This window comes from Diadema antillarum, unplaced genomic scaffold (genome assembly GCF_040938485.1).
Source record: "Diadema antillarum isolate AM-2024a unplaced genomic scaffold, OU_Dant_1.0 seq00000821_RagTag, whole genome shotgun sequence".
In the NCBI taxonomy this organism is placed as follows: Eukaryota; Metazoa; Echinodermata; class Echinoidea; order Diadematoida; family Diadematidae; genus Diadema; species Diadema antillarum.
In genome coordinates this window covers 1,227,617-1,254,536 of record NW_027271698.1, presented here as the reverse complement: position 1 = coordinate 1,254,536, position 26,920 = coordinate 1,227,617, and the positions used below count along the sequence as shown (strand labels likewise).

The window sequence follows — 26,920 nt, the reverse complement described above, 5'->3', positions numbered from 1 at the left end:
ATGGGGAGAGAAAAAGAAAGAGGACATGGCATGACATGATCACGCGTGATGAAGAAGGAAAATAAAAGAAAAATGAAAGTAGAGGGATTTAGAATCAGTTTAAAGCACGCAGTCCTGAGCACTGCTTCAAGCGTGAAAATACCTCGCGGCGATCTCTTGGTAAGGCGGTCCGTTTATTTGTTCTTTGAAACAGGCAATACCGCTTATTTTCACAGTGGTTACCATGGCGACGATTTATGACGATACGTATCCCTTTACAGTATGAAATTACTTTAAGTCCACATTTGAGGCGGTACAGCTCCCTTAATCGCCAAGCATTGACGTGAAAATCTTTTAATTCAGTTTAGAATGGCAATTCACCATCAGATGGTAGAATTATTATGTTCACGTGATGCTTTGTTGGGTTTTTTTTTTTCAAACGTTGAAAATCATTTTGCCTTGCTTCAAAAGGGAGTATATGAGTCCTAATCTTTTGCCAACCAAACTATTACGGGAAATAATGATTACTGATGACGTGCTGTTATCAAAAAATGTTGGTTATAGCTTGATGAGATAGTATGATCTGGTAATCCGGTGAACCGGTAAACGGGTAAAATAAACCAGTGTGGAAGGTGTCTCAATGGTGCTTAGGGATTAAAGGGGAATTCCGGACCACTTAAAAATCATTCTGACGCGAAAAAATAACATTTTATATGCACAACAGCTGAAAACTAATAAAAATCGGGCAAAAATTCTATAAAGGAAGTTATGAAATTATGAAGTTTCGCTAATTGTCACAAAAGGCTTCTTGAGCAGTCAATATGAATATGCAAAAGAGCGAGTTGATAATGTCATCGCCTCAAAACTTGCCACATAGTTTACACACAAAATCTTGAAATTTCCATCTTTTTTAGGTTCAAACGCAATTATGTCCAGTCTCAAATTCTGTAATATCCGACAGTTCTTTATTTTCAAGTTATTCAGCGAGAAATAGTACGTTTTACACTTTTGTAGCAGCTAATTTGAATGTTCGTCATTTCTTTTTTTTTTTGGTACATGATCTAGGGAAAATCGTTAGGTGACGACAATCTTTATCAGCTTACACAGTAATGTATGCATAATAATTATATATCAATCTGTTCGGAAAATGTTCGCAAAAGTTAACGAAACTTCACAATTTTAAACTTCCCTAATTCTCATCCAAGTTTAATCAAATTTTTACTGTCTGTACAAGTTCAGTCTTTATTTTCAGAGTGTTCAGACTAACCATTAACTGGTCCGTAATTCCTTTCTAAGTGTTCTTCCTATGACTATAGGTGGAGTTATTGAAAGAACTTGAGCAGATCGCTCGACATTCTGGACAGGCTGACAGGTGGACGGGAAAAAGACTCGACAAGACGACTGATAAATTTGAATACCACTATCAATCTTTGTCTCTAAATGTGGTGCATCGTATAAAATCGCTCTATGTTCAGAACAAAATAGGTTCAAATAAAGCACTGAAGTTAATAAATATACATTACATTACAAGAAGATTTGTTGATTTTGTTCTTTATTTGTATTTTGTAAAAGCAACAGCAAAACAAACACCAAATATACCAAATATAAGTAGATAGCAGTAAACTCTTCATAAAACTATCAGAAAATACTATCGTGGGTATGGAAAATTCATTGAATGCAATTATACATGTACATAATAAATATATGTATCTACACGATCTATACATACATAAATAATTTTAGTGTGCGTGTGTGTGTGTGTGCGTGTGTGTGTGTGTGGCCGTATAAGAACAGAAATAGGAGTGCGTATAGAATGACTATGATGAAAAATGCAAAAAAAAAAAGAATGAAAGGAAAGATATTTCGAGGTGAAACAGAAAAAAAAAGTGAGAGAAATAGATGTAGAGATGGATATTAGAAGGCAGACGATTCATATTTCGTGCTCCGTTAGAAGATAGCTATAATGCTGAGTCGGCTTGCTAATGATTTCTTTAAACTCATTTGACCATATAGATATCGTTGGACAACGTCAGATTGAGTGTGCATGGCTTGATGGTCCATCCAAGGATAAAACTTGTGAAGCATCATATTATTTCGTGTGGCGTATGTCGCTATGAAAAGGTATATGCGTCTATTGGGTTGGTGTGACGTCCCAGCCTTACAGAGAGAGGACAAGTTCTTATTATTCTTTTGTGGTTTTTAGGAAATAATGTGTTTCTGCTTTAGTTGCTCTCACATCATCTACCAGTCCTTATCACTCTTTTTTTCTCTCCCTCTCTTATCGCTCTCCCTGATCAATGACTTTCCCTTTTTCGGAAGAATCGCGTGGTCAGAGGCTTTCCTGTCCTCGCATCGCGTTTAATTAAAACCAAAATACCTCTAAGGGAGCACACTTGATATTTCTCATCTTTGCAGGGGGGAAAACTCGAAACTCGTAAAACGCTCGAATAGCTTCTCGTACTTTCGCTTTATCTAGCGGACCGAAATTTGGATTCAACCACACTAAGGGGAAAAGGAGGAGCAATAGAAACTCTTACGAATATCGGGATAATACGAGAGCAATTATCTTCTCATTAGTCTCGATGTGATCGGGAGTACAATTTCCCGTCGCTATACCGGCTTGCGTGTCGGCAGTGTTATTGTGCGGGAGGGCTGTTTTTGTCGGGTTTAACGGTACGCGGCCGTTCCATACCTCCGCGCGAGAGAAAGGGGCGATTGTCTGCGCGATGAATGCCAGACCTGCGGAACGTGTGGGCCACAATGGTTGGCACGGCGAGTCGGGCAACTGGTGGCGTGTGCGTTCACACAATGCCGTGTAGCGGGTAGCGGGTAGTCTCCCAAATAATTTTTTCTCTCTTATATATTATGTCATTCTGTATCTCAACCGTCTCTGCCCTTCTAATCCTGTCTCTCCACTTCCTTACTTCCCTAGTCTGTCTGTTTCTCTCTCTTTAAAGTCGCTGCTCACAATCCATGCTTTCATCTGTATTTCTGGTGTTTAGTCCCACGTATGATGGCTATTCACTGAAAAGCTGACGTCGCCTGAAAAGGCATACGTTCTTAATTGTTATTGAAAAGCTTCTGACATACGACCAAAAGTTCAATTCAGCCATAATTCGTGATGTCCGCAAACATCAGTACTAGTTGTCCAAAGACTATTCGTCTTTATACAAGGACACGCCATCATGAAAGAAACTTCTGACATCCAAGTTGAGTTGCTAGACATCTAACTTTAATGGACATGAGGGAAGTCCGTGGTAACCATAGTAACCATGGAGAACAGATTGTGGGGGTGACGGAAAATGATGACAAAGTTTCTAAAATTGCGCCAAGATCAATCTACTAAGCTCGTTGTACTCAATAGACTCCGAACAACCTAACTTATGGTAGAAAAAAAAAAAACTTACCTCGAAGCACACGTCTTCGTCACAGGTTTCAGTGAGTTCCTATCTTCCTAAGATATGTATGACATTTCATAAGTGTGTTTTTTAGTTGACCCTGAAAGATTTCAGGATGATTGGGAGAGGGTGTAGAGATTCACATCACGATGCCCTCACGATGCAATTATTCAAGCACGCTTCTAAGCGAATTTGTAGAGGCCATCATGTGGATTTAATGCACAAGCTCTTCTTGTATACTGATCACAGACATGAACTTGTGTTGTTATTCTTTGCTGCTTGTGTATCATTCGATAAAGTGCATGTCAAATTTTACATATTTCTTTCTTCATTCTGTTGACAAAAAGTTGAAAATAAAGTTTGAATTGAATAAACATTGAATAATCAAAGCTGTCACATCGTGTGATTAAAGTTGAGCCCCAATTACGTCATGACAACTGACCGATACACGTGACCTGTGTGTTCGTGGTGCTGTTGTTGCAGTCCACTCGGCCTCACACGTGCCCATGCCTTGGAAGACAACTGAACGCCATTTTTCCTTTTCCTGAGCTGTCTGCACCCATTTTTTTTTTCGCTTGATTGATGTCAAAGGTCTATAGAAATGCTTTCAAGACGTAATTTATCGTGCACAATATCTGTCAATCATGGTGTATTGTATTGTATGGATACGTATAGTTTAGAGATTGTATAATGGAAGCAATTGTGATCCTTTGAGATGTCTTTGCGGGATCAAATTCATCAGTAATCTCACCAGCAAGTGGAAGTATTGATTCGTTGTCTCATGACAAAAGCAGGGTTATAATCCTATCTTTTCTTCACTGAAAATCTGTTCGGTACGATCGGCGAACAATACGTACATTTCACACACACACACACACACACACAAAACAACCACTGTGCAATACAACTGTTGTTGTTTTGTATTTAAAGAGAGGAAAACCGAATGTCAGCACTGTTACTCTCTGAAGTCTACTGAGTACCTTGCCTGACACCTGAAGGTTATATCAATATTTTGCATTAAGTCACTTCTTGCGGGAGCCAGATTCGCCATACGCCAATGCTGTGGTAACTTACAACATATCGGAGTCAACGGGGTTATTGGCTTCGCGAATTGTTGCAATTGTTACATCTGAAAGAATTTGTGATATCAGAAATAAGCTTCCATATAAATGGGAAACTAATTTAAATAGAATAACGACTTTGGAGGCTATGCGTCCGTCCCTACACGTATCGCATCGTGGCTTGTATTCTCCTTCGTGTTGCTGCTTTTTTTCTCCTTATTTATCAGATGACAAAAAGTACATCATTCTGTCTTTATACACCAATCGGAGAACTCTCCACACCCCTGTTCTCAGCCTTTGTATAAAAGAAGAGAAAGAACGAGACGCCGTACGAAACAATTCCATCGTCTGTCTAATCTATATCCTTCTTCAAGCCATTTTTAATTCTCCTTCCTCCCCTCCTCCCCCTCCCACTTCTCTCTCCCTCTCCGACTCCGCCTCTCTGCTCTTCCCAAGTTTGGCGAATAATTATTTTGTCAGTTACACGCCTGTATGAACCACAAGTCTAGTTTGAAAATCTGTGACTTGGCTCAGAAGGCCTTCTTCCCCTCCCCAACAACACCATCCCGTTCGTCTCATCTCCGGACGAAGGTTTGGGTTTTCGTCTCTGGCGCGCTCCGCAAGCCCAGTTCAAGCTTCGCGTTCTCTGAAGCGTGTTAATGCTCTCTTTTATTATTTTCTCCCCATCTCTATTCCTCTCTTTCCTCGTTCTTTTGTTTTGATTTCGTCGTCATTCCAATTTTACAGCATTATGCTTCCTCATTGGTTGCATATTTTCCTAAGCCGGTACGTTTACAGCTCATTTGAAACGGGAAGGGAGTTTTCAAGGGCCCCATTTGAAGAGCGCCCGGTGAGATACTCGTTGATTCTATCGATCCATCAATTCAAAGGTAATGAAGGGGCGCAAAAGTTTTTGGTTCTCGTCATGACAATATTCTGATGAGATCATTTTATAGACATCATCTTCGACAAGTGCGACACAGAAAAAACATTGCATGCAATCAGGGGACTTGTGCAAATGATTATGTATACCTGAACTCAAAAGGACCTTCACTCTCCACTTTTATTACCAAATATTGATTTCTCTTTCAAGCGAATCAAATACCACACCCATACCGTTTTTCATCGAAAGTATTGGTGGTTGGTGAGGACGGCCCGAGAAACTGGAGTATGCGTAAAATACTTCACTGCGTTGCCTTTCAGGTTGCAATTATTTTACACGTGCGATGACGGGGGGAAACACTTATCCTACCGTGAGATGGAAAATCGTTGGGGGAAAAAAAAGTTTTTTCGCCCATTGCCGGAGAAGCCGGCGGTGTGAATTTGTGCACATCGTTGCTAAGCGTGGCTGTATATTATGATAAGACACGTCTTGGTAACTATCAGTATGTGGATCTAAGGTCGTGTGCACCAGCTTCTCTCATATCGATTTATTCAATAAAGTTATTACAAAAATAACCCCTTTTCGGAGTGTATATTGTGGACCAACGTGACAAGTATATTTTAAGATCCTTTAATTGTTTCTGTCACCCATCACACGTGACTTCAATCAATGTCGGGAACAGCAGCTTCTCTCGGGTCTTTATAGATTTTTAAGCTATCAGTCCGATATAGACGTGAATTTGTTTTGACCACGAAGATATCAAAACCCAAATTGTGAAGTTTCCCTCGTGTGGAAATTTTTTTTCTTATTTTCAGGAAAATTAAGCGTTTCCTATTGGCTGACCTGTACAGTAACATCGCTTGAAGTGTTCAAAATACACAATGAGTTTCAACGGATGATCATAACATTATGCCAACGTTTTTGTGAACAGACAAAACGATATTATATTAGAGAAGTGATATTTTAAAATGATAACTTGATGAATTCGTCTAGCAGCTGCTTGGAAAAAAGAGGGGAGAAAAAAAATCGAATCGTTCAACCAACAGTAGGAAAAGGTACATTCGTTAGTCATTTCAGGCGCTTTTTTCCCCATATATGAATCGATTTATATACAGTCTTAGGAAAAGTAGATAAAACTACTTTATAATTATTTCACACGCAGGATTTCTTTTAAGGAAAGAAATAATTGAGTTGTTCCAGAGAGCATAATTTCTTTATGATCAATAACATCAAATCATCACTACAACACAACACGTCTACTACAGACGGCCGTTCGGTTCGTCGCTTTAATTGGGACAGTGATAAATTTCTGTGAGCAAACACCCATGACAGGTCACTGAAATTGCTGAACAATTTATTAATACTTTTCCAGATAATAATAGCGAGAATATTAAACAAAAATCACCCCCTTTTCGCATACAACACCACCTATTAGCCCCAAGAGGTGTGGAAATGTCAGCGAGTGGTGTGCAAACGTTATCTGTTCTGGAAGAAAACAAGGGTGTGAATGTGGTCGTAAATCAAACAAAGACGTGGAAAATATTGACACTCGCTTAATATGAAACCAGCGCAGAACTCGGTCCTGCAATACAGCACAAACAGTCACGCCAAAATGCCAGATCAACAAACGTTTCAAACTTATCGTAACACTCCGCGTCATTACTTTAACTATATTTTCTGTGTGTGTGTGTGTGTGTGTGTGTGTGTGTGTGTGTGTGTGTTTTTAACCTGGCTAATTCTCTCCTTCTCTTTTCCAATCTCTGTCATCTCTCCTTTCTCCCTCCTGTATCGTATTTCCCCTCCCCTCCCCCTCTCTCTCGCTCTCTTGCACCCTTTTTATGTATGATAGGCACCTTGCCTGCATGAAAACCTGAATATTAATAACATTGACTAAAACATTGATAAGCCTATAAGGTACAGCATGAGCTATCGTCTCAAAACGATATTTCACTTGTTATGTTCAACAGCTGTCAGTTTATTGAAATGACGCGCAAGTCAAGCCTGTCTTGCCCTTTGATTGGTCGAACATCGAGTTATACACGATGACACCATCTGGGCCCTGTTGCATAAAACCCTTACCGCTGGACTTACCGCTCCTTTCTAGCGGTAAGTCTTCAAATTAGCGGTAAATTTTATAATCCTTGATGCTCATTGGCTGTGACGCTTAATTTTGACGGTAGTTACCATTGAAATTCGACGGTAAGTTTTATGCAACGGGCCACTGGAACAGTCATGCAGAGTAGTACAAAATAACACATCAAAACTCATTCGCTCGTATATATCAATTTATGATTTCTGTGAACAGAGCTTTGACAAAACGTTGTCCTGCAATTCTGAGACACAATCTCCAAACAGACTTGCTGAGTCATCATTTTATTTCAGAATGATCCCTGGAGAAGTGATCTAAACCTCCGGGGGGTAAATTTATGACTTAATGCAAGATTTCTTAAATTGCACACAGCTGTAGTAATCAAAATGTTAACAAAAACAAAAACAAACACAGAGAGCGAGTCTTTATGTTAATATATATATTTTTTTCAGACCGGTCATTGAAATCTTGTTAAAGACATGTGCTCATTATCGATCCTGATCAAGAATACAGATCAGCACTGTTTCTAACAAAATATTTTCGTGGCAAAATTTTGAAAGTGTTGACTGAAAAACAAGGATGTCAGCATTGATCATTCTTAAATGGTCGACCAATCGAGAATACTTCCTCAAACAAGATATTTTGATACTCTCCCCATCGAGTTAGTCGTTGTTTACTTATTTATTTGTTTGTTTGTTCGTTTGTCTTTTCCAAGCAGTAACATGATCCGAAGATTGTCCAAAGCACAGTATCTTCTCGCCAAGTTTGTTTGGTATATATCTATATTTGTCGCCGGTCAGTCTGGAGATTCATATTCAAAATTACGGGCACGTGTTCACGTTTTCTTCCTGTCTAATACCAGAGATGAATCACAGATATATATACAAAGTAAGAAAATAATCTTGTCTAGGAATTCAAACAGAGAATGACATGATCTTTCCACGTCTGCAATTTTCTTCAGTTAAAGCTTCATATTTCATCAGCTCGAGCAAATAAAGCGCGTAATTCTCGTAAGACACTGAGATCTTTACGTTGTGTCTTCGTTGGAGGGGAGCTTGGAATTGATATAATGTCTGACACGAACAGCTTCTTCATCTAACCCATGGCACATGGATTCGTAATAACAGACCTTTTTTTTTCCACGACGCGATATTGAAGTTGTGTAGAGCAACAATATTCCATCGGAAATGTCAAATATTTCTGCAAATATTGGCTATATATATATATATATATATATATATATATATATATATATATATATAATCTGTCTTTCTGCTTGTTTCTTCTTCTCAAAATACGTCTACCTCCATAGCTCCGTTACATCTGATGGTGTTAAATTTAAAAAAAAATACACACATACAAACTTTATCTAGAAATAATGCAAATTTGCTGAGCAAGCGAGGACGACAACCACATTCTTCTTACACTCTTTAAAAAGAAAACAAAAACAAACACAAAAACCTCCCCATCATTTAAGATCACTGAGCTAAAAAATGCATTTCATTATCAAATGTAACCCCCCTCCCCCCCCCAAAAAAAAAGAGAAGAAGTAGGCCCTACATTTTAAAGTATTTTTATTACCATGAAACCAGACGAAAATGAAAATCATCAGTGCACATAACAGGTGAATGATTACTCTATACGCACTCAGAAGAAACGATTATGATTAACGTTTTAGCACTTTATCTGTTTGCTGTCAAATTCCGTTTCACCTCTCTGGATATTTTGAATTCGCATGTTATGTGTATTATGCTGTATATATGTGTGTGTGAATATTTTCAAATATCTCGATATCGCAAACAACAAACTGGTGATCAAACGTTCACACAGAATGATATTCAAAGATTTCGAGATTCACTAGAAATACAGCATCATTCTCTTTCAATAGATCATCAGGAGCCCATAAATTGCTCAAAATTTATTCTGTTCATTTCCTTCAGCGGAAACTCTTTCCACACTTTGCGACGAATGAAAAAAAAAGCAAACATCCTCAATAGTCAGCTGATGGTGTGTGCACGTTGGCATTTGCTATGCACTGCATGCATATATTGATTCTTTATCAGCTATCTAAGTACGAGTTTCGGATGTCTACGTGTCCATTGTTTTATCCCTTTGTACATTATAGGAGTCCGTTCAAAAGTAGAAGTCCTCATAGTCAAATCATTTCAATGGAAGTCGATCTAACAATTAGGAAGACTAGCCTATTCTAATCACTGACCATAGTAATGCAGGGTCAAAACCTGTTAAAAAATGAGACTTTAAAGCTTCTTCATTTGCCACAAAACACATGACCATGAATTAAAACAGAATTATGATTGTTGAATAGTTAAGCATATATCAAACTCTTTTTTTTTCAAAAGTGAGGGAAAAAGTCCAGTTTTTAAGGGGGGATACATTAAAACAATATGTGATGTGTGGGGAAATGTATTTTAAGATGGGTTCATGTCCATGCGAATTGCTTTCGGTTTGTTCTTTCCAGGTTTGAGATCATATAGTTGCTTGTTCGTTTGTTGTTGTTCTTAATTTTCGTATCATAAAGCCAGCAGATTCAAATACAGGTAAGATAAAATGTTTGACATCGTGTAATTATAATAAAGAAATGTTTTATCTCTTTAATCTTTATTGAATAATAGGCTTCTCAATATGCATCGTATTCTGTTGTCTGTACGTGTTCTTTGGTCATCACAAAAACAATTTGTGGTAGTTCTAATTTGTGGTAGGCGAGTCATGGAGAGGAACTATTGCCCAAAATTGTTTCTTTTATTTTCCAGGAAAAAAAAGACCGCGGTAACAACGTCAACATGCATTACCGATGTAAATCAGCACCACTGTGCTACCAAGTGGGAATGGAGTCCAATTCTCCCGCCATAAATCCTTTTTAGGTCCCGCGCGTGCCATCGCTAGATCATTCGCCTATAAAACGCGGACTTTTTTTTTCCTCAAAAGAAGTATCCCACCTTCCCATCTAATCAGTCTGTCGAAATGAATTTAATTGATGCTAAAGAGACTTAATCTAGAATGACACCACATAAAACATCGACTAAAAGGCTCACTGGCAAAGATTAACGCTATATATGATTCCAAGGAGCCAGGTAGTACACCCAACAGATAAGATTATCTGGAAGGGTATACCAAGCTCTTTGCCACAATGAATAGCCGTATAGCGCTCAGCAAGCTTTACATGCCACTTTGTCCGTATTGACAAGTTTAGATAACAATTAGCCGACATTTTACTGTCATAATCCCTTGATTTGATTTGCAGGCATTATCTGAATGGAGGAAACATAACCCTCTTAAGTGGGGGTATCCCTCTCCTGTTCATCTATGGACCGGGATCGTATAATAGCTTGGTTTCAAATCGCATGTCCAGACTGCGCTAGCATACGCCGCGTGTGCGCTTTGCAACAAAAGACGGGTGGTACGAACAGCCAGTAATGGCCTCACTATTGACACAAACTCTTTAGCCAATTTTCAAACGGCTACGGATGCGGTAATGACTCAAGCTAGTAACGCATCCAGGACCATCAGCTCGGACGGAATTACAATATTAATTTGCATAATATCACGCACAGCAAATTGTGAATCGTCTGCATGTTGGGGCCTCCCGAAGGGTTCTGTTTGTAACCCATTTCCTGTGGAAAATAGATTTAGAGCTAGCTACAGGGACAAAAAAGGAAATGTCAGAGGGTGAGATGAGGTCACAAATTGGGGTTAAAAGCCCTGAAATGAATGGAAAGCTGCTTGACAGATGATGAGAACTAAATTCTGCACATTAGAAGTAACCCAGATTTAGCAAACATATAATTAATGAGCCAACAAGTAATCAAGTACGTGGGTATACGACTACACTGTCCTCTTACACATGCATGCAGTCAAGCATATGAACACAAACGTGATGTAATAAAGGAATAGTATAGTTGTATAGGTTTATGTATTATGTGTATATATTACAAACATAAATTATACATAATAATTATATGCTGTTTATGTCAAGAATATGTATGTCCTAAGGCATGTAATGAGGTATAATAAATGAATCCATTACCCCCATTACCTGCTAAAACTCTCCCTTACACAATGTGACGGCCCCTTCAACGTGGAACGTGTCATGAAAGTGAAAATTCAACAATTTACTGTGTTTTGTAAATGTTTTGCAAACCAACTATTTTTGAACGTTGATGGACTATCGTGACCACAAAAGTATAAAAAGCTTTATGAAAGTGATCATCTATATAGCTGTACGCATATACTCAAAATGTAAGAGATTGGACGTTATATCCTTGTTTTAAATGAAAGAGAGCTGTTATTCAGAGGGGCGAAGGTTCCGGTGTGAGTTTTTTTCAATTTGTCTCCCTCATTTTGTCTCCCTCTATGTCCTTGTTTTGTCGTGTAATTTAATGGTCTTATATATTATATTACATATTATAATGCTCTTAATTGCATGGTAAGTAGTGACACAAGCTCATTTTAAGGCTCTGTTTAAGTGTATGAGCACGACATGTTGTTGTTATAATGTATTGGAGTTAATATATTGCAAGGTTGATATCAATTGTAATTCAATCCAGTTCAATTCAGCTTGAACGTAATCCACTGCAACTGAACTGAGCAGTTTGCTTTTCATTTTCCGACAGAACGTCAACTGGAAAATATCGATCCCAAGTGTACTATAAGTACTATATCTTAAGTTGATATAATACAAGTATTTGTACAGAATCACTGTGTTACAACACTGTGATGCAGGACCCTCAAACAAAGACTAGGCGTCCTTTTAAAAAAGTATAATAATTATTAGTATTTCAATTGAGATGCAATGACTTCAAGTTGAAGCTGTTCCCCGGGGGCGTAGTGTTGACTTTAGAACAGAAGAATGAAAAACAACAACAGGAATTTCATTTCCATGCGATCATCACTCCGTAATTACAGGCATTTAAAGGCTTTATTAGAGTGACGATACAGCTCACTCAAGGCCAAACTTATAATCTGAAATGTATATACAACGAGTGAGTTTAGATTCCATCAGCTTTGAACAAGTTGAAAATTAAATGATAATGTCGCCCCATGTAAACGGAATCTAAATAGTCCGAACAGTAAACAGCACTTATATCAATGACATTTTCTCCCGGCTTTCTCCCCATAAGTTAACGTACATAAATGTGTACCTTATCCCTACTAGACGTCCCAGTCAAGCTTTTCCTAGCTTATGACGATCCAAACTAATGCATAATAACATATTTCGTGTACAAACTATGTGCATATTTGTGAATAATGTATGTAGGTCTATATATGCATTTTGCGAATAAATCACATCAAATCAAAACAAATTACGATTCTCCGTTCTACACAAACAGAGCTAAGCAATAATAAGAGAAAAAAAAAAACACCGCGTTTTGTTGTAAAGAGATACAATTGCCATTACATCAACAGATCAACGCGTACTGACACCATTTGAAAACAGTGTACGAAGCAGAAATGTCGTTAGTTTTGATTTCCGATTGTGAGCTACAATAGAAACGTCACATTCGTCCAGCGATTGTTACAATGTAAATAAGTATTAGATTCTGTATGACTAGCATTGTTTGATAGGAGGTTTGAATGTCGAAAAGACATGTGTAAAAAAAAGAGAAAACAAGAAAAGTGAACATGAGAAGAGAGGAAGGCATCAGAATATAATGAACTATACAGAATAAAAGATAATGAAAGATGGATTAAAAGATAGATAGACAGTCGGATAGATAGATAGATAGATAGATAGTAGGATAGACAGAAAGGCAGAATAGGGATAGGCAGATATATAGACAGAGAAAAGAGAGAAAGCTAATCAAAATGTACTCTGTTTTTTTTTCATACGAAGGGATAAATTGCATACCGCAACACAGAAGGCATGATAATCATTTATAACATATTCGTCAAATCGGCAATAGTGTGATTTCATACGAGATCGCATCGCTTTGACGACAATAAGAGAGAGAGAGAGAGAGAGAGAGAGAGAGAGAGAGAGAGAGAGAGAAATACAATATTACAGGACGGGAGTTTGTATATAAGTGCTAGGAGGGGATAGCCAATAGGGGGAAAGACGGCTGAGTTTAACGCTTTACTTCGGAACAAAATTGCCGAAGGGTAAAGAACATGTCACTTTTAACTCGTCACTTCCACTCAGCCGATTTCGATCTTTTTTGTACAGCTTCAGTTTATGATGCTAATCTCTGCATTATGATTCCTGGGTGATTTTTTTTCTCTTCATAACAAGCCCACGGTGAAGGCATAAAAAATGCTCCCTTTCCCGTACTCGGTGTCTTCTGGCGATTAGCGGAGCCTTGCCGCAGCATCGCACTGAGTACACCCATGATTACCGGCCAAGTCGCGCGTAACGCTTTGGCTCACTTTTTTTTTTCATCCCGTTTTCCTTTAAAAAAAAAAGAGAAAAACTCCTCTCCATCCCTTCCCACATTCTACTGGCGTCATCAGTCCACAATATAGCCCTCGTCCTTTCGGACCTCAGTTTTCTACCACTTTGCGATGCCCGAGACTTCAGGAAATCTGACATGTTGCTTGCGTTCATTTCTAGAATAATCAGAGAAGGCTCGTGGTCTAAATCAATTAACTGTTAAACGTGAACCCTACGCAATAATTATACCAGAATTCTCGGTGGCTTCCCCTTAGCTCGACAATTCCTCTTTCATTAATTTCCTGGGCATATTTGTCTAATGGACGTTAAACGTTTCGAGGGGGGAAAGGGGGACAAAGAGAACAAATCGCAGAATTGTAATCATCTTATAATAGTTACAGGAACGCAAGAATTGGTCCCACGCGCTTCAATTAAAAGCCACAGCACGGCGAGCGTGGTTGGATCCCAGAATCAAGGAAGACGGTACACATCAAACCATACGGTAAATACGAAACCTATACCAGGCTAATTTCTTCTTGAAAGAAGTAAATTGGGTCGATTCTCTTTGATTCATCAAGGAATTTTGATTAAGCCTGATAGAGGGCATGGTGGTCATTAGCTTCTTCGTATTGCAGTTGATAACATCATTATAGCGGTGTAACCAATTCTAAATATGTCCTATGCCATGTAAATTCATCAAAAAGTATTCATGTTACAACATCGATTTGAAAATTTAAACTAAATTTCAAAGTCTTCAATTCAATTCAAACTTATTTTCATTTTTCGACAAAAGCATAACATGCATTTCACTTTCTTTTGTGACAAAGACTTACCTAAAGTCTTACTGAAACACCAAATTTGATAGCCACAAAGATTGCACATTTTATCTGTGGCACTACAGTCAACCATTCCTTCTCATTACAAGGTGACATGATTGTTACTCCGAAGTCTATACTTTTCTCAAGACGTTCAGAGACTAGACTGCAGGCGAATCCGATTATTACGTTACTGGTAATCTTATGCAGCTTCCATAGGAAATGATATCTATCATTGCCATTGGCTAAAAGTCATGTAATTACCACCATCATTTTTGCTGCTGCCACTGCTGCTAACTTTTCCAACTAACGTATTTCCCAGTGCTATTACAGCAACAACAGCACCAACTATATCAGTATAAACACCTCTGGCTGGTACATATACTTCTACTTTAACTTCTACCGTTTATGACATACTGTTATTTCTATTCTACAATATTAGATTTATGACTTAGATTTCAACTTGATTGCACTGTGACAAAACATCGAATAAAAGTGTTGTAAGACAATAAATGTTCGCTATGAAAACACAAGATCATAATGGCGAGGATGATTAAGTCTACTCCCAGGACATCTTCAGCTTCATTGAGAAAGACGAAGGGATCATAATCTTTAATAGGACAGTTCAATAATAGAGGCCGCCAAAGATGATCAGTACAGCGCTTAGAAAATAAGCGCTCATTTGTCCGCGGCGATTAGTCCATGACAGCCCGCGTTTGCTCGCTCTCATGCTGACGGGAGAGTTGCGGCGCGACAGCAAAGCGGTTGTCTGTCCCGATTTGCGCCCGTCGCTCGCAGCTCGTTTGGCTTTTTCGGCGAACGGGGGGAGGAACACCAACCTTGACTTTCTGCGTGGCCGGATGGTGACAAATCACGCACGAAATTTGATTTTGATGAAAAAATGTGGCCGCGGAAAAACCCTCACGCTCATTATTATCATCATTGTCGTGCAATAACAGAGAAAATAATCAGGCTACATTCCTAGTCGACAGTAATTAAAGGGTAAATACTATGTGATTTCGTTGCAGTGCGCTAAACAAAACTACACAAGAAAGCGAAAATTGGCGCAACTCAACCTGCTTAATAAAAAAACTGTATCAGTGCTGAATGCAACAGATAGACTGTTTTATATGATAAATATAGACGGGCGGCAGGTTGAATTTGTGGAAAATGTTCGACTTATTTGTCATTTGTATTCATAAACTCGGCTTTATTGCCTCCATTTCAAATGAGTGGGTATATCTGCTGTACTCGAATTTGGGCTACATGGTTTGATATCATATTGATATATTTTCCTCGGTGTCATCTGATTGAAAATGATTTATGCGTGGCGATGGAAGTGTGCTGCGCGTGCAACGACCCAGAGCTGGGAAAAATCATGACGAAGATTTAATCAATTAGGCTCCAATATTTGCTGGCGATATGGCCGATGGCCCCTGGGCGAAAATGACTTGTCTTCTCGGCAATTGCGCGGGATTATGACAAAATGTTTTGATTCGACAAATTGAGGGTGCACCGATAAACGAGATATGATTCGGAGACCAATAACAACTTGCAAACACCGGGGTTGCAAAAGTAAAAAATAAGAACTGAACGCCGTGCATGCTTCTCATTGAATTAACCAGATTTGATGAACTGCATGTACCATTTTTTTCTGGTCAGGAAAAAAAAAATCCCCGAGAGTGAAATATGTCATGTTCTTCAATTCAAGGCAGTGTCTTGATTCTATTCTTAGTTCTAATCACGACATTGTTTGATATCCTTGCTTGCTGTATTCCAGTGAATCACAGTGAGCGGATGTAAGAATGCTTGTTATTTTCGTCAGACGTTGCTGCCGACAAGCAGAAAAGCAGTGCTGTGCAAATCCACCCAAAGTTCATGAATTGTGATGAAATGAAATATTTACCGAAAAACAAATGATTTTTATTACATCATTGATAACGAAGACAAAGAGACGGACTCGGAAATTATGTCAACAGTTTGCATTCGAATAGAGCAATTAATCATTACATCTCTGGCTAAGCAAATAGCATAGAGGCAAATTCCGTCATAAAACTAATGTCGTCTTTCCTGAAAAAAAAAAACACGACAGAAACCCACATTTGCAAGTTTTGATTGAAGCAGTACGGGCAGTGGATGTGGAGGCTATACAAACTACTTGAGACTCGAGGACCCAGTTTCCTCTTTTGGCACAAAAACATTCTACGCGACATCAATCTCCATCAAATTTGGTAAATACTATGGGTGTAATTACAAATCAATCAGAAATCGACGTTTCACCGGTAAACAAAAATCTTTTTCTCTCTCTGTCGATCTCGCTCTGTCTGTCTCTCTATCTCTGTGTAATAAGGAAAAGTACTAAAAATGTGTGTACATTTGTAATACTGATCTGCCTCTTTTCTTTTCTTTTCTTTTTTTCGATTGGAGGCGGAAGGGGGGGGGGGGGGGAGACTTCGCCAAACTGTATTCTTGCTAATATCTTCTTCTCCTATTTTTTTTCATTCTTGTGATATTACAATTTGTAATGTAAGACGAATCTGCTATCTTATACGCTCGATATCTACTATTTTTATATTGTTTTGCGCAAATTTTTATAAAACTAAAGAAGACCAAAGACAAGTATAAGGGATTAAACCTCTGCAGAGATTGAGATGTACGGTCGTCTGTTTGTGGAAAAATGAAAAAAAAAAACAGTCAGTGTCTTTCGAGAGATCGAAACAACACTGCTTAAGCTGTGGATAGCAGCATTTAAAATGGCGGGGTAAAGCTTTGTTATAGCTACATCCTTTACTTCCATAACCATCCGAAGTATTCTTGATTAACTGAAGAAAATGGTGAAGTCCATTGTTTAAATCAAACTTCATTAGATGACGATGAATCGTTCCGTGTGATAAGACAGAAAGTTAAGGATGCAAACTGCGGCATAATGATAACAGACAAAGATGTACAAAGTCAGTCTTTGTCATTTAGGTTCTATAAAAGACTTTAACCCTTTCTGTGCCTATGAATCAAATGTGCTAAAAAAATCATACACAAACCTATGGACAGGGAATACAATGTAACACTCAGAGGGTTAAACAATGAGGTCCTCAGATAATGTTGCATTCTGACTGCTGTTGATAAACGCCCGAAACTGATCAAATATAAAATTTATTTGATCATATATTTATTTATTTGATCTAAGAAGTGATGGATGTTCTAATTCCTCGGAAGAAAGGTAAGTTTATGAAAAAATATGTTTTTCAAATATGGAACCGTGTATGTGCGTGTATGTAAATATACATATATATATATATATATATATATATATACAATATTAATATATGGTAATCACATTTATAACAACAGGAAAGACAAAGTGCCCAACAGCAATGTCCTTGTATGAATATGAAATACATATTTGCATACATGAACAAAATAAGATGGAGTAAAAATGAAAATAATAATCAAACAAAACCAATGCATATACATATTATGGAAATTATGACAGTGATATGTATGATTTTTTAATCTATCCTCACGCATGTCTTTCCCAAGAAGTACATATGCTAATGTGCAAAGTAATGATAATTAGATCCAAACGAAACGAAAAGAACGTGTCAATGATGGCAATATTACCTGCAATAAAACTTTTAATCCTGAAGAATGAAATGGCCAATCTGAAGACGGTTTGACTGTCGAGTTTCCTGTGTAGCGTGGCCTTGTCCACGGGCAGGAGGTTCTCCAGCGCTTTGATCTGTTCCCGAAGTTTGTCCCGGTACCGTTTCGACTTGAAACTGTCGGCATGGAGAACCATGATGAAGGGTTTTGGTCAAGTAGGCAGCGACACGATCCCAGCAGAAACACAGCCGACACGCCCGGGGAGGTTACGGGGTGACGAGCACGCAGGTGATGGACGTGTGACAAGTTGAAGGCAGTGGTACGCCCCGGAGGGAGAAGGAGAGTTCGAGAGAGGGGAAAAAATAAGAGGGTGAGGAAGAAGTATGAAAGAATGTGTAAAAATACGCAAGAGCGTAGAGCAAATGAGAAAAACGAACTTGTTGATCGTCGACAATTAATTCACGAGGGGGGAAGTGGGTAAGTTTGGGGCTCGTGGCGCGGCGAGTTGTGATTAAGAACTAAAAGGGTTCGTGTGAGTCGGTAGTCGGAGTGGTGTGTGCCCGATTTTGGAGTTAAGACTTCTGCGTCAGGGGGTAGCGTGTGGGTGTGTGTACCGAACCAACTTTAGGTCGCATTCCTGGGAACACGAACCGGGACGCCGCACAGTGGACAAGTCACCTCGCGCGAGCTTCATTAGGTATTCAAGAGCGGGTGCAGATCGGCAAACCTCTCCCCTTGCCGAAAAAAAAGGCGACACTTAAGCACATAGGCAGGAGAGGAGAAAAATACCGGAAATGTTGAAACACGTTTCTGGAGTAAAAGTGCGTTACCATGTCAATGATTGCAAGCTTAGAAAAAACAAAATGGGTGTTAATCATCCTACATCTAGTCGCTGCCAATGGCTTTGGCAGCAGATCCAGCTTACCTCGGGTCCACTTTCGATGATGTTGCTGCTCGGGATGAGTTGGACGCGTGTCGCCTTGGAGATGCCCTGGAAAAGGGGAGACTGGAATCCATACCCATGCAGTGTAACACATCGAACTCACTTTGTTGTGTCAACATCTCTGAAAAACTCAGTCCCGCGCAATGCTCTCTGAGCATGTAGTTAACAATAAATCCCGCCTAGAAGTAGATATTCCGCTTGTCTCTTCCACACTAGCCTGGGCATAAAACAAAAATGGCTCTGCTGATCTTACACCCTCATGACTAGGATACTCTGGAGTGTCGCCCTAGCGCTCTTTTGTTAATGGCGGATTCCCCACACTGCACTGATTAGATGTCAGAAAATTTGTGGCGATTTAAAGTCCGCGCGCCACGACCCTCTACGTGGCGCTTTTAATTAAGCCTCCGCTTTCTCCCTGAGAAAAAAAAAGCATCCCTACCTCAAGCAACTAGTGTCGTGATTTTTCATTGACGCCGAGAGAGCGAGCGGCACGGTCTCCTCTGGTGACTATAGCTGGAGCTACGGGTATGACAAGGTGACGTTCTAACCTCGTCGCATTGACACGTGACAAGATAGCGCGAAGCAGACGACGAGCAGACGACACAACCGAGGGTTGAAAAAAAAATCCCATCAAGCCACGGCTCACTCTCCAAGTAGCTTTCCCCCTTCCCTTTTCGCCACCCCCCCCCCCCTTTTTTTTTTCTTGTTGATGCTGTCACTTGTTTCGTCACAATGAAAGATGATGGCTAGCTGGACTCGACTTTGCACTCGGAGGAGAGAAGGATGAAGACGATGAAGGGGGATGAAATCATCCACTTTGAAGGGATACTCTATTGGTGTTAGGTGTCGAGAGTGGTGTTGTACTCACGCATCCGTGATTTCTCCATCTTAGAGGAGATGTAGACTCTTGAAAAACGATGTTACCTTCAGATACCTCAAGCGTTAAGATGACATGACGACACTTCATTTTACTATAGATTGCAATAAATATTGTCAACTCATAATTGATTTCTTCGTTACCATCGAGGTTACCATGAGTCTCATTGGTATATTCCTGGAAATGAAAAGATAATGTTTAATCATATTTGTAGGGATCCTGGCAAGCATTTCTGACAAGATTGTATCGACAGATGATCGAGAGGTTGGTACAGAAATCACCTTAAATCTAAGTTGTTGTTGTTGTGGTTTTTTTTTTACTAAGCAGGGTTTGATCCGCTTCATATGAACAGCTTGCAAGAAACACTTATGCCACTTTAGTTCTCCATCATGCATTGCGCACTGCGCGCTATTTTTTTTTTTTGATAGTTCTGTATGTAATGCTGGCCTTCACAAACAAATGAAACAGTAACCACATTCAATATGATAATGCTTCTTTTGGAAAATTAGGTACTGAGTATCTTTAAGTAATATGACTGTATAGTCATCCTTTCATTGTGCCCCCTGGCATTAGCAAGATCATGTAAAGTTGGTCAATCATGATAAAACCAGCTTTAAGTATAACGACTCAACATGGCGACCAACAAAATTGATGATTCTGCTTGGACCTTCACCTTGACGAAGCTGCCAGCGTCTAGCTGCTACCAATGCCTGACTGAGCTATACAGCTTGCCATGGAGGTGTCTACATTAGCTATGTGTAATCTGGTTGTCCGATTCCATGCGCAACTAATTAACGCCATCATTTGCACAAATTTGCCAACGAAGCGATCGTCGCATTCTGGGCCGGCACAATCGCGACGAGTATAAATTAGAGCTTAATTCAATCACGGCCTAACGGTATTACGAGTATTATCCTGCCTGAGCCTAGGACAACAATGACATAGAATGATGGTGATCCCTCCTCATAATCTTAAAGAGCTATTGGGACTTGATAGGTTTGTAGTTCTGTGTTAATATTACACAAAACAAAATGATGCTTACCGTGATAACAGTGACGGCTCGGGACACGTGCGCGAAATATTCACCGTATCGTCATGATAAAGTCATGTCGGCGCCAGCGATGTCATCCTCGTGACAAAATATTTATTTCCAACAGTTCAATATCATCTTAAATCGAGAACTTCCTCCCTCTTTTGTGCAATTTCTTTTCTATCGCTTTCTCTCTCTTTAATGATCGTGCCACGTCATTCTCCTGTTCGTAGGTTTGTGTATAAAATTCTGCACATTAACTCATTGGCACGAAAAAGGGTTGATCAAAACGATGTCAAAGGGCGCCACACAAACTTGCACACATGAGACGCCAGATAACAACGAGTCGATGCATAAAATGATACCTGTAAATTTGCTCATTAGTGACGGATGCTGTCATCAGAACATCTCGTCTAATCATCATTAATCATTAGTAACGTAATAGTACTAGTAGTGCCATTCATGCGTACCTATGGGTAATTGTTTTAACAACGTAAAATTAATTATGATTATTTCGAAGAAAAAAAAAAAAACTCGCACCTAATCAGTGCCAAGTTCCCGTCACGTTACAGTGTATATAAGATCATTATATTCATTGTAACGCCCATAACAACTTCTCCTTGTGGTGTCAGTAGTCCCACCCCTTATTTGGCTTGGTAAACCACGCTAAACACAATGACGCTTATACACGCAAATGTACAAACATAAACGTACACACATACACACGCACACACACACACACCCTCACACACACACACACACACACACACACACACGACACACACACACACACACACACACACACACACACACACACACACACACAAACGGTATTCGGCCAAGTAGGTGAATAGATTAGCTAAAGTGGGGTGATTATTATTTTTGATTTGATTTGATTTGATTTGATTTGTTTATTCTCAGTTTGGCATTGCTTTAGATTTTCATCAATTTTCATCAATATAGACAAATATTACTTTCAGTCTTGTTCTTCTGTTAATTATATTGCTTTCGCAGAACAACATGCAACATTACAACATGATTAATAACTACCGGTAATTGTAACGAAGATAGGTTTTGAGCCTTCAGCCTTCAAGAATGGAAGAAAATGGCAAAATGTTGTGAAGAAACTAGATCACCATAAAGATTACAATAAAGAATGACTGTTAAACGGGGTGCACGTCACGAGACCGACACCCACGAATCATACAGCCCATCAGTCATACAGCCCATCAGTCATACATACCCATGAGTTAAACAAACAAGTTCATGAGTCATACAGCCTATGAGTTCGACACTAAGCAAACAAGTAGGCCACGAGTATCTGTCGAACGTGCGGCCAAAGAGAAGTCGCCTTATATGAATCATAATTATTAAAGTGTTTTTATTACTTCTCTTAAAACGAAGCTTTTAACAATGGAAAAATAACAACATTTGATTTAAATTAAAAAGCAAAGTGCATTGAACTCTTAACATGGATTAACTGTATGAAACTTGCTCTTTACATCGGGTTAAAAAAGTCATTTTTCATATCGGTATACGCAATTTGTAAAGATGTAAAAAGATTGAGTTAAGTAAAAAGTCAGTTTTGTCTTTAGTTTCGTAGATTCCCAACGGGCGTAGATTGCAGAAGGTTTCAAAATCCTGAGAAGATACTATATACATGTAGATACATAGCCCCACATACCTCTTTCTTCGTGAATTATGATACATGAGTCTTCTTTTTTTTTTCATTTTCCCAGAAATGCGCCCATTATTCACAATTGACCTAAATATAAAAAGCGATGATCACTCTTTTATTATATCATTTTAAGATTTAACTAACAAAAAATATCCCCATACATTCTGTAGTTAAAACAAAATGACATTAAGAAGGTTGTATGAAGTTCTTTTACAAGGAAAAAAAAACACCAATATTTCAGCATATTTCTTGAGTGACATAAACGAGTCTAGATAGTCAAAGATTTTCGTCAAAAAGAGGTTGCACTATGTTAAGATTTCTAAGTCATTTCAGCTCGTAATTTGGCTGGGATAAAAGAGCGTTGTAAAATGTTTTAGATCTGTACAAAATTACAGCATCACTAAAAAGTCTTTTGTTATTTCACAAAGAGCGTTTACATACAGACTTTGCATTTTACTGTATCAATCCCTAACTTTAGGTTAAAATGATTTTGTAATGAATATTAAATGATTCGGTTACCTTATTCAGAAATAACTCATTTTAAAAGACCCCGTTTTGAAATAATTAAAATGCAAAATAGCCCTGAAAATTCATGTTTATTCTTTTAAATCGTTAACCATACATAAATTAACGCTGAATAATCCCTGAGTTTTAATGTCTCCGACGAATTTTCTGTGGGAAAATAAAGAAGTATAATGAAACTTGAAGCAGAAGCTATGTTTAATGTGTAATGAGGACATGGCTTTTGGTTTGCTTCCTGGATTTTAAGGGGTTTAGTTGTTGCAGTTTGCAAATCACTTTAATGCCTGAAGTTTGTGTCTTACAGGAATTTTGGAAATAAAGTCATCACCAGGTGATCATCGGAACTGATGGTGGCTCAAAAATATTTTCTCCCCTTGTAAAATAAGTTAAGTTTCTCCCCCCCCCCCCTTCCTCTTTAACCAATGTTAACATCAATTTGTTTTATCGATGCATTGTGTTGTTGTAATCGCAATTTATATAATGCGTACTGAAACATCTTGTCTCCAGTTATTGACCCATCACCGGAGATTGAAAGAACAACACCTGACCAGTTGAATCTTATCCTGAAAAGACAGAGTAAAAAATTATAAACACCACTTTGAAATTTCGACAATCAAAAGTAAAAATTAGGAAAGCTATTAGATTTTGACGTTTCGATAGTCTTCCCAATAGTTCTTTAACAGCTTATATAAATATGCAAATAAGTGACTTGATGATGTCATCTCCCCACAGTTTGGCATGTTGCTTGTAATCAAGTCGTGACATTTCCAGTTTGTTTATCGTTTGAAAGCAGCTATGACCAATTTCATATCCTGATAATAATAATATGATAAAGATATTTTCGTTGTTGTGCTTGTACATTGTTTGTCATTATCTTTTTAAATCAAGATTTTCTTGTCCAGAATTTTCCATTACTACATGGAATGTCCGATTCTCGACGAATTGAAATAACTTTGTTTACAGAATGAAAAAGTACGACTTTTCATCGCAGACTCGAATTAGCCATGTTAACTCATTAATAGTTAACGGATTGCAGAATCTTGAGAAAGAGTATGCTTGGAGCTGAATCGGCGTGCGGTTTAAGTTCAAACTTTCCAGCCTTGTTCCCCCGCTCGACCGCTCCTCTATACCAGATCTCAGTGTTGCGGTTGTACCTCCGAGAAGTCCACTGCTTGTGATCTCTGTTCGGAGCCGCTCGGGCAAACATGGAACCTTTAGAAAGCGGTGAAACTAATTCCCAAAGATGAGCAAACAAGACGAGCATGAAACGAGAGGCAAAGAGTGATATGTCCCCCTCTCTGCAAAGAAGAGGAAAGTCGGCACTTGTTTGTCTTGTTCAAAGTTGTTACTGGGCCTAACTCCACGCTGGAACTTATTGGTTTTTACTTTACAGCAGTCTCAAGCTTAAACCCTAGGTTGACCTATGGCAGGCTTTAAGTTCTCATGCTAAAAGCTATATCGTCCTTTTTTCGAGGTCTCGTTCTTTCAATTTTCTATACACCCTTCTTTGCCTGTGGTGTATCAATTCTGTGGTATTCCAGTCATATTCGTTGTTTTCTTCATTTTGCTGTCATAGACGGCTTCACTTAGGTCAGGATCTTAAAGTGATGATAACTTTTTTCATCTCTCCTGACTGAAGTAAACTTAGTAAGTTACAAATCACAAAAATCACAATTTTTCCCCTTTTAGAGACATGGCGGATTGCACATCGAAATGAACCTTAAAGTTCCCGTTGTGATAACTGCTGATGTCGCTGTTGACCTGAAAAGTAGGTTTTACTTTCCATTTGACACACGGATGGCCTATAATAATACAAACGACAAATTTATGACGTCACTGTGGTGTATTCAAAACCTCGTGACGTCAGCATAAGTCGATAAGTCGGCATGGTAATACACAATAAATGCGTAGTCTGTGTAGAGAAATGCCAAGGGTGTGTTCCGTGTCTAACTCTGCGTGAGTTTGCCTCTTCCAAATTACCAGGATTTTTTTTTTCTTGTTTGCGAACTATTAGTGGTCACTTCCTTTGTTATTTAAGCGTTGGCACAATGGTAATAAATTATGTTTCAGATAGAAAGCAAAGGAGGACTGCCGTTTCTATCAACAATCTTTCAGACGCCTTGAATATAGTGACTTTCCTCTATTTTCATACCGCTAATTGTTATTTTTTTTTCTTAAAGGGGCATTCCAGACGATTTTATAATTTCACATCATGTAGTGCATAAATCGACAGCTCTATGCATAGATTTGTGGAATTTATTGCGGTCCTTGAGCATTTTGTTCATGAAAGAAAGGTAAACCAATATTATCATCCCTTTCAATCAGTGACAACACAATTATTTCTGATCCTGCCCTATATGCCAATCTTTTCAGTATTCATTCCCTTGATGCATTTGTCTTCTCTCCTTACATCTCAACTTTCAACTTTCAACGTTATTTTTTCATTTCCATTAAATAAACAGGGGAAATTATACAGAATGCATAAACAAAACACATTTGTAGTAATTTAAAAAAACGTACATTAACAAAATGCACGTGATGATGAGTAACAACATAATTGCATTTATAAGGTATATACATATGCATATTACACGGATGGGAATGGAAATGGAGGGTCCCATTAAAAAGCCAGGCTTGTACGATATGGGACCCTCAGAAATACATAAAAAACGAATAATGACTTCATGAAACTACAAACAAATATATGAAACAAAATCAAAGAAACCAATGTCAACTGACATGAAATGAATCTTCGGTCATTTGTGTGTGTGTGTGTGTGTGTGTGTGTGTGTGTGTGTGTGTGTGTGTGTGTGTGTGTGTGTGTGTGTGTGTGTGAGTGTGTGTGTGTGTGAGTGTGTGTGTCTATGTTACATCATTTTTGCTAGCAATGATGCTCTTCATTCGGAATTACTTTGAATCATTTATTTTAAATAAAATGGTAAAATAAAGCTGAAGTAATCAAAACTACCTTGTATTAGGGAACAAAGTTGTTGCGTGTTCTTTTTTCTCTCATAAAATGTGTTTGGTATATAACTTAAGATTAGAAGTTTTATGTGTAGATCTACTGGTGTTAGATATATTCGTATGTATAGATAGGGCCTCATCCACGCCAAGCTCTGCTTATGATGACTGTCCCCCGTATTGATTTCTCCTTTGTTCATAAATACAGTATGCCTTAATATGTTGCTTTGATTCATATGTTATTACAGACTGATTTTGTTATGGAATTGACATTTTTTTTTTATTTGTATGTTATACTCTCCTTTTTTTCCATACTATGTATCACTTTGTTTTTCATTTGTTATTGTATTTGGAGAAAGAAAATGCAGAAATAACCCTAACCAAACTAAACCAAACCAAAACCATACTCTTTCAAAACCTATTTCAAAAATCCTGTAGAGTTGACGAGCGATTATCGGCTTGATATGCCCATTGATATGCAAGAGATGTTATCCGATGAGATTTTTACTACAGCAAACAGACAGGCTTTTGTGATCAAATCGACCTCGTTCATTAAAACACACCTATTACTCAGCATGTGTGCGCGCTTAGTCACCAATTGGTATAGTGTAACGGTCCCCACAAAGCTAACCATCAAGTCTTGTATTGTTATCTCATTGATTGTCACTTGGTTTCTTGGTTTATATACGCCGCTAGCCT

At 38.5% G+C, this 26,920-nt stretch overlaps 1 protein-coding gene across 1 annotated transcript in view; it reads right to left on the bottom strand.

Moving 5' to 3' along the window:
- Positions 1-18,850, bottom strand: part of LOC139739846 (uncharacterized) — a 58,574-nt gene extending 39,724 nt beyond the window's left edge. Inside the window, exon 1 of the mRNA XM_071650441.1 lies at positions 18,229-18,850. Within this exon, the coding sequence (XP_071506542.1) occupies positions 18,229-18,406 (178 nt within the window). The 5' untranslated portion in view covers positions 18,407-18,850. The remainder of the gene's footprint in view (positions 1-18,228) is intronic.
- Between the last annotated feature and the right edge of the window lie 8,070 nt (positions 18,851-26,920).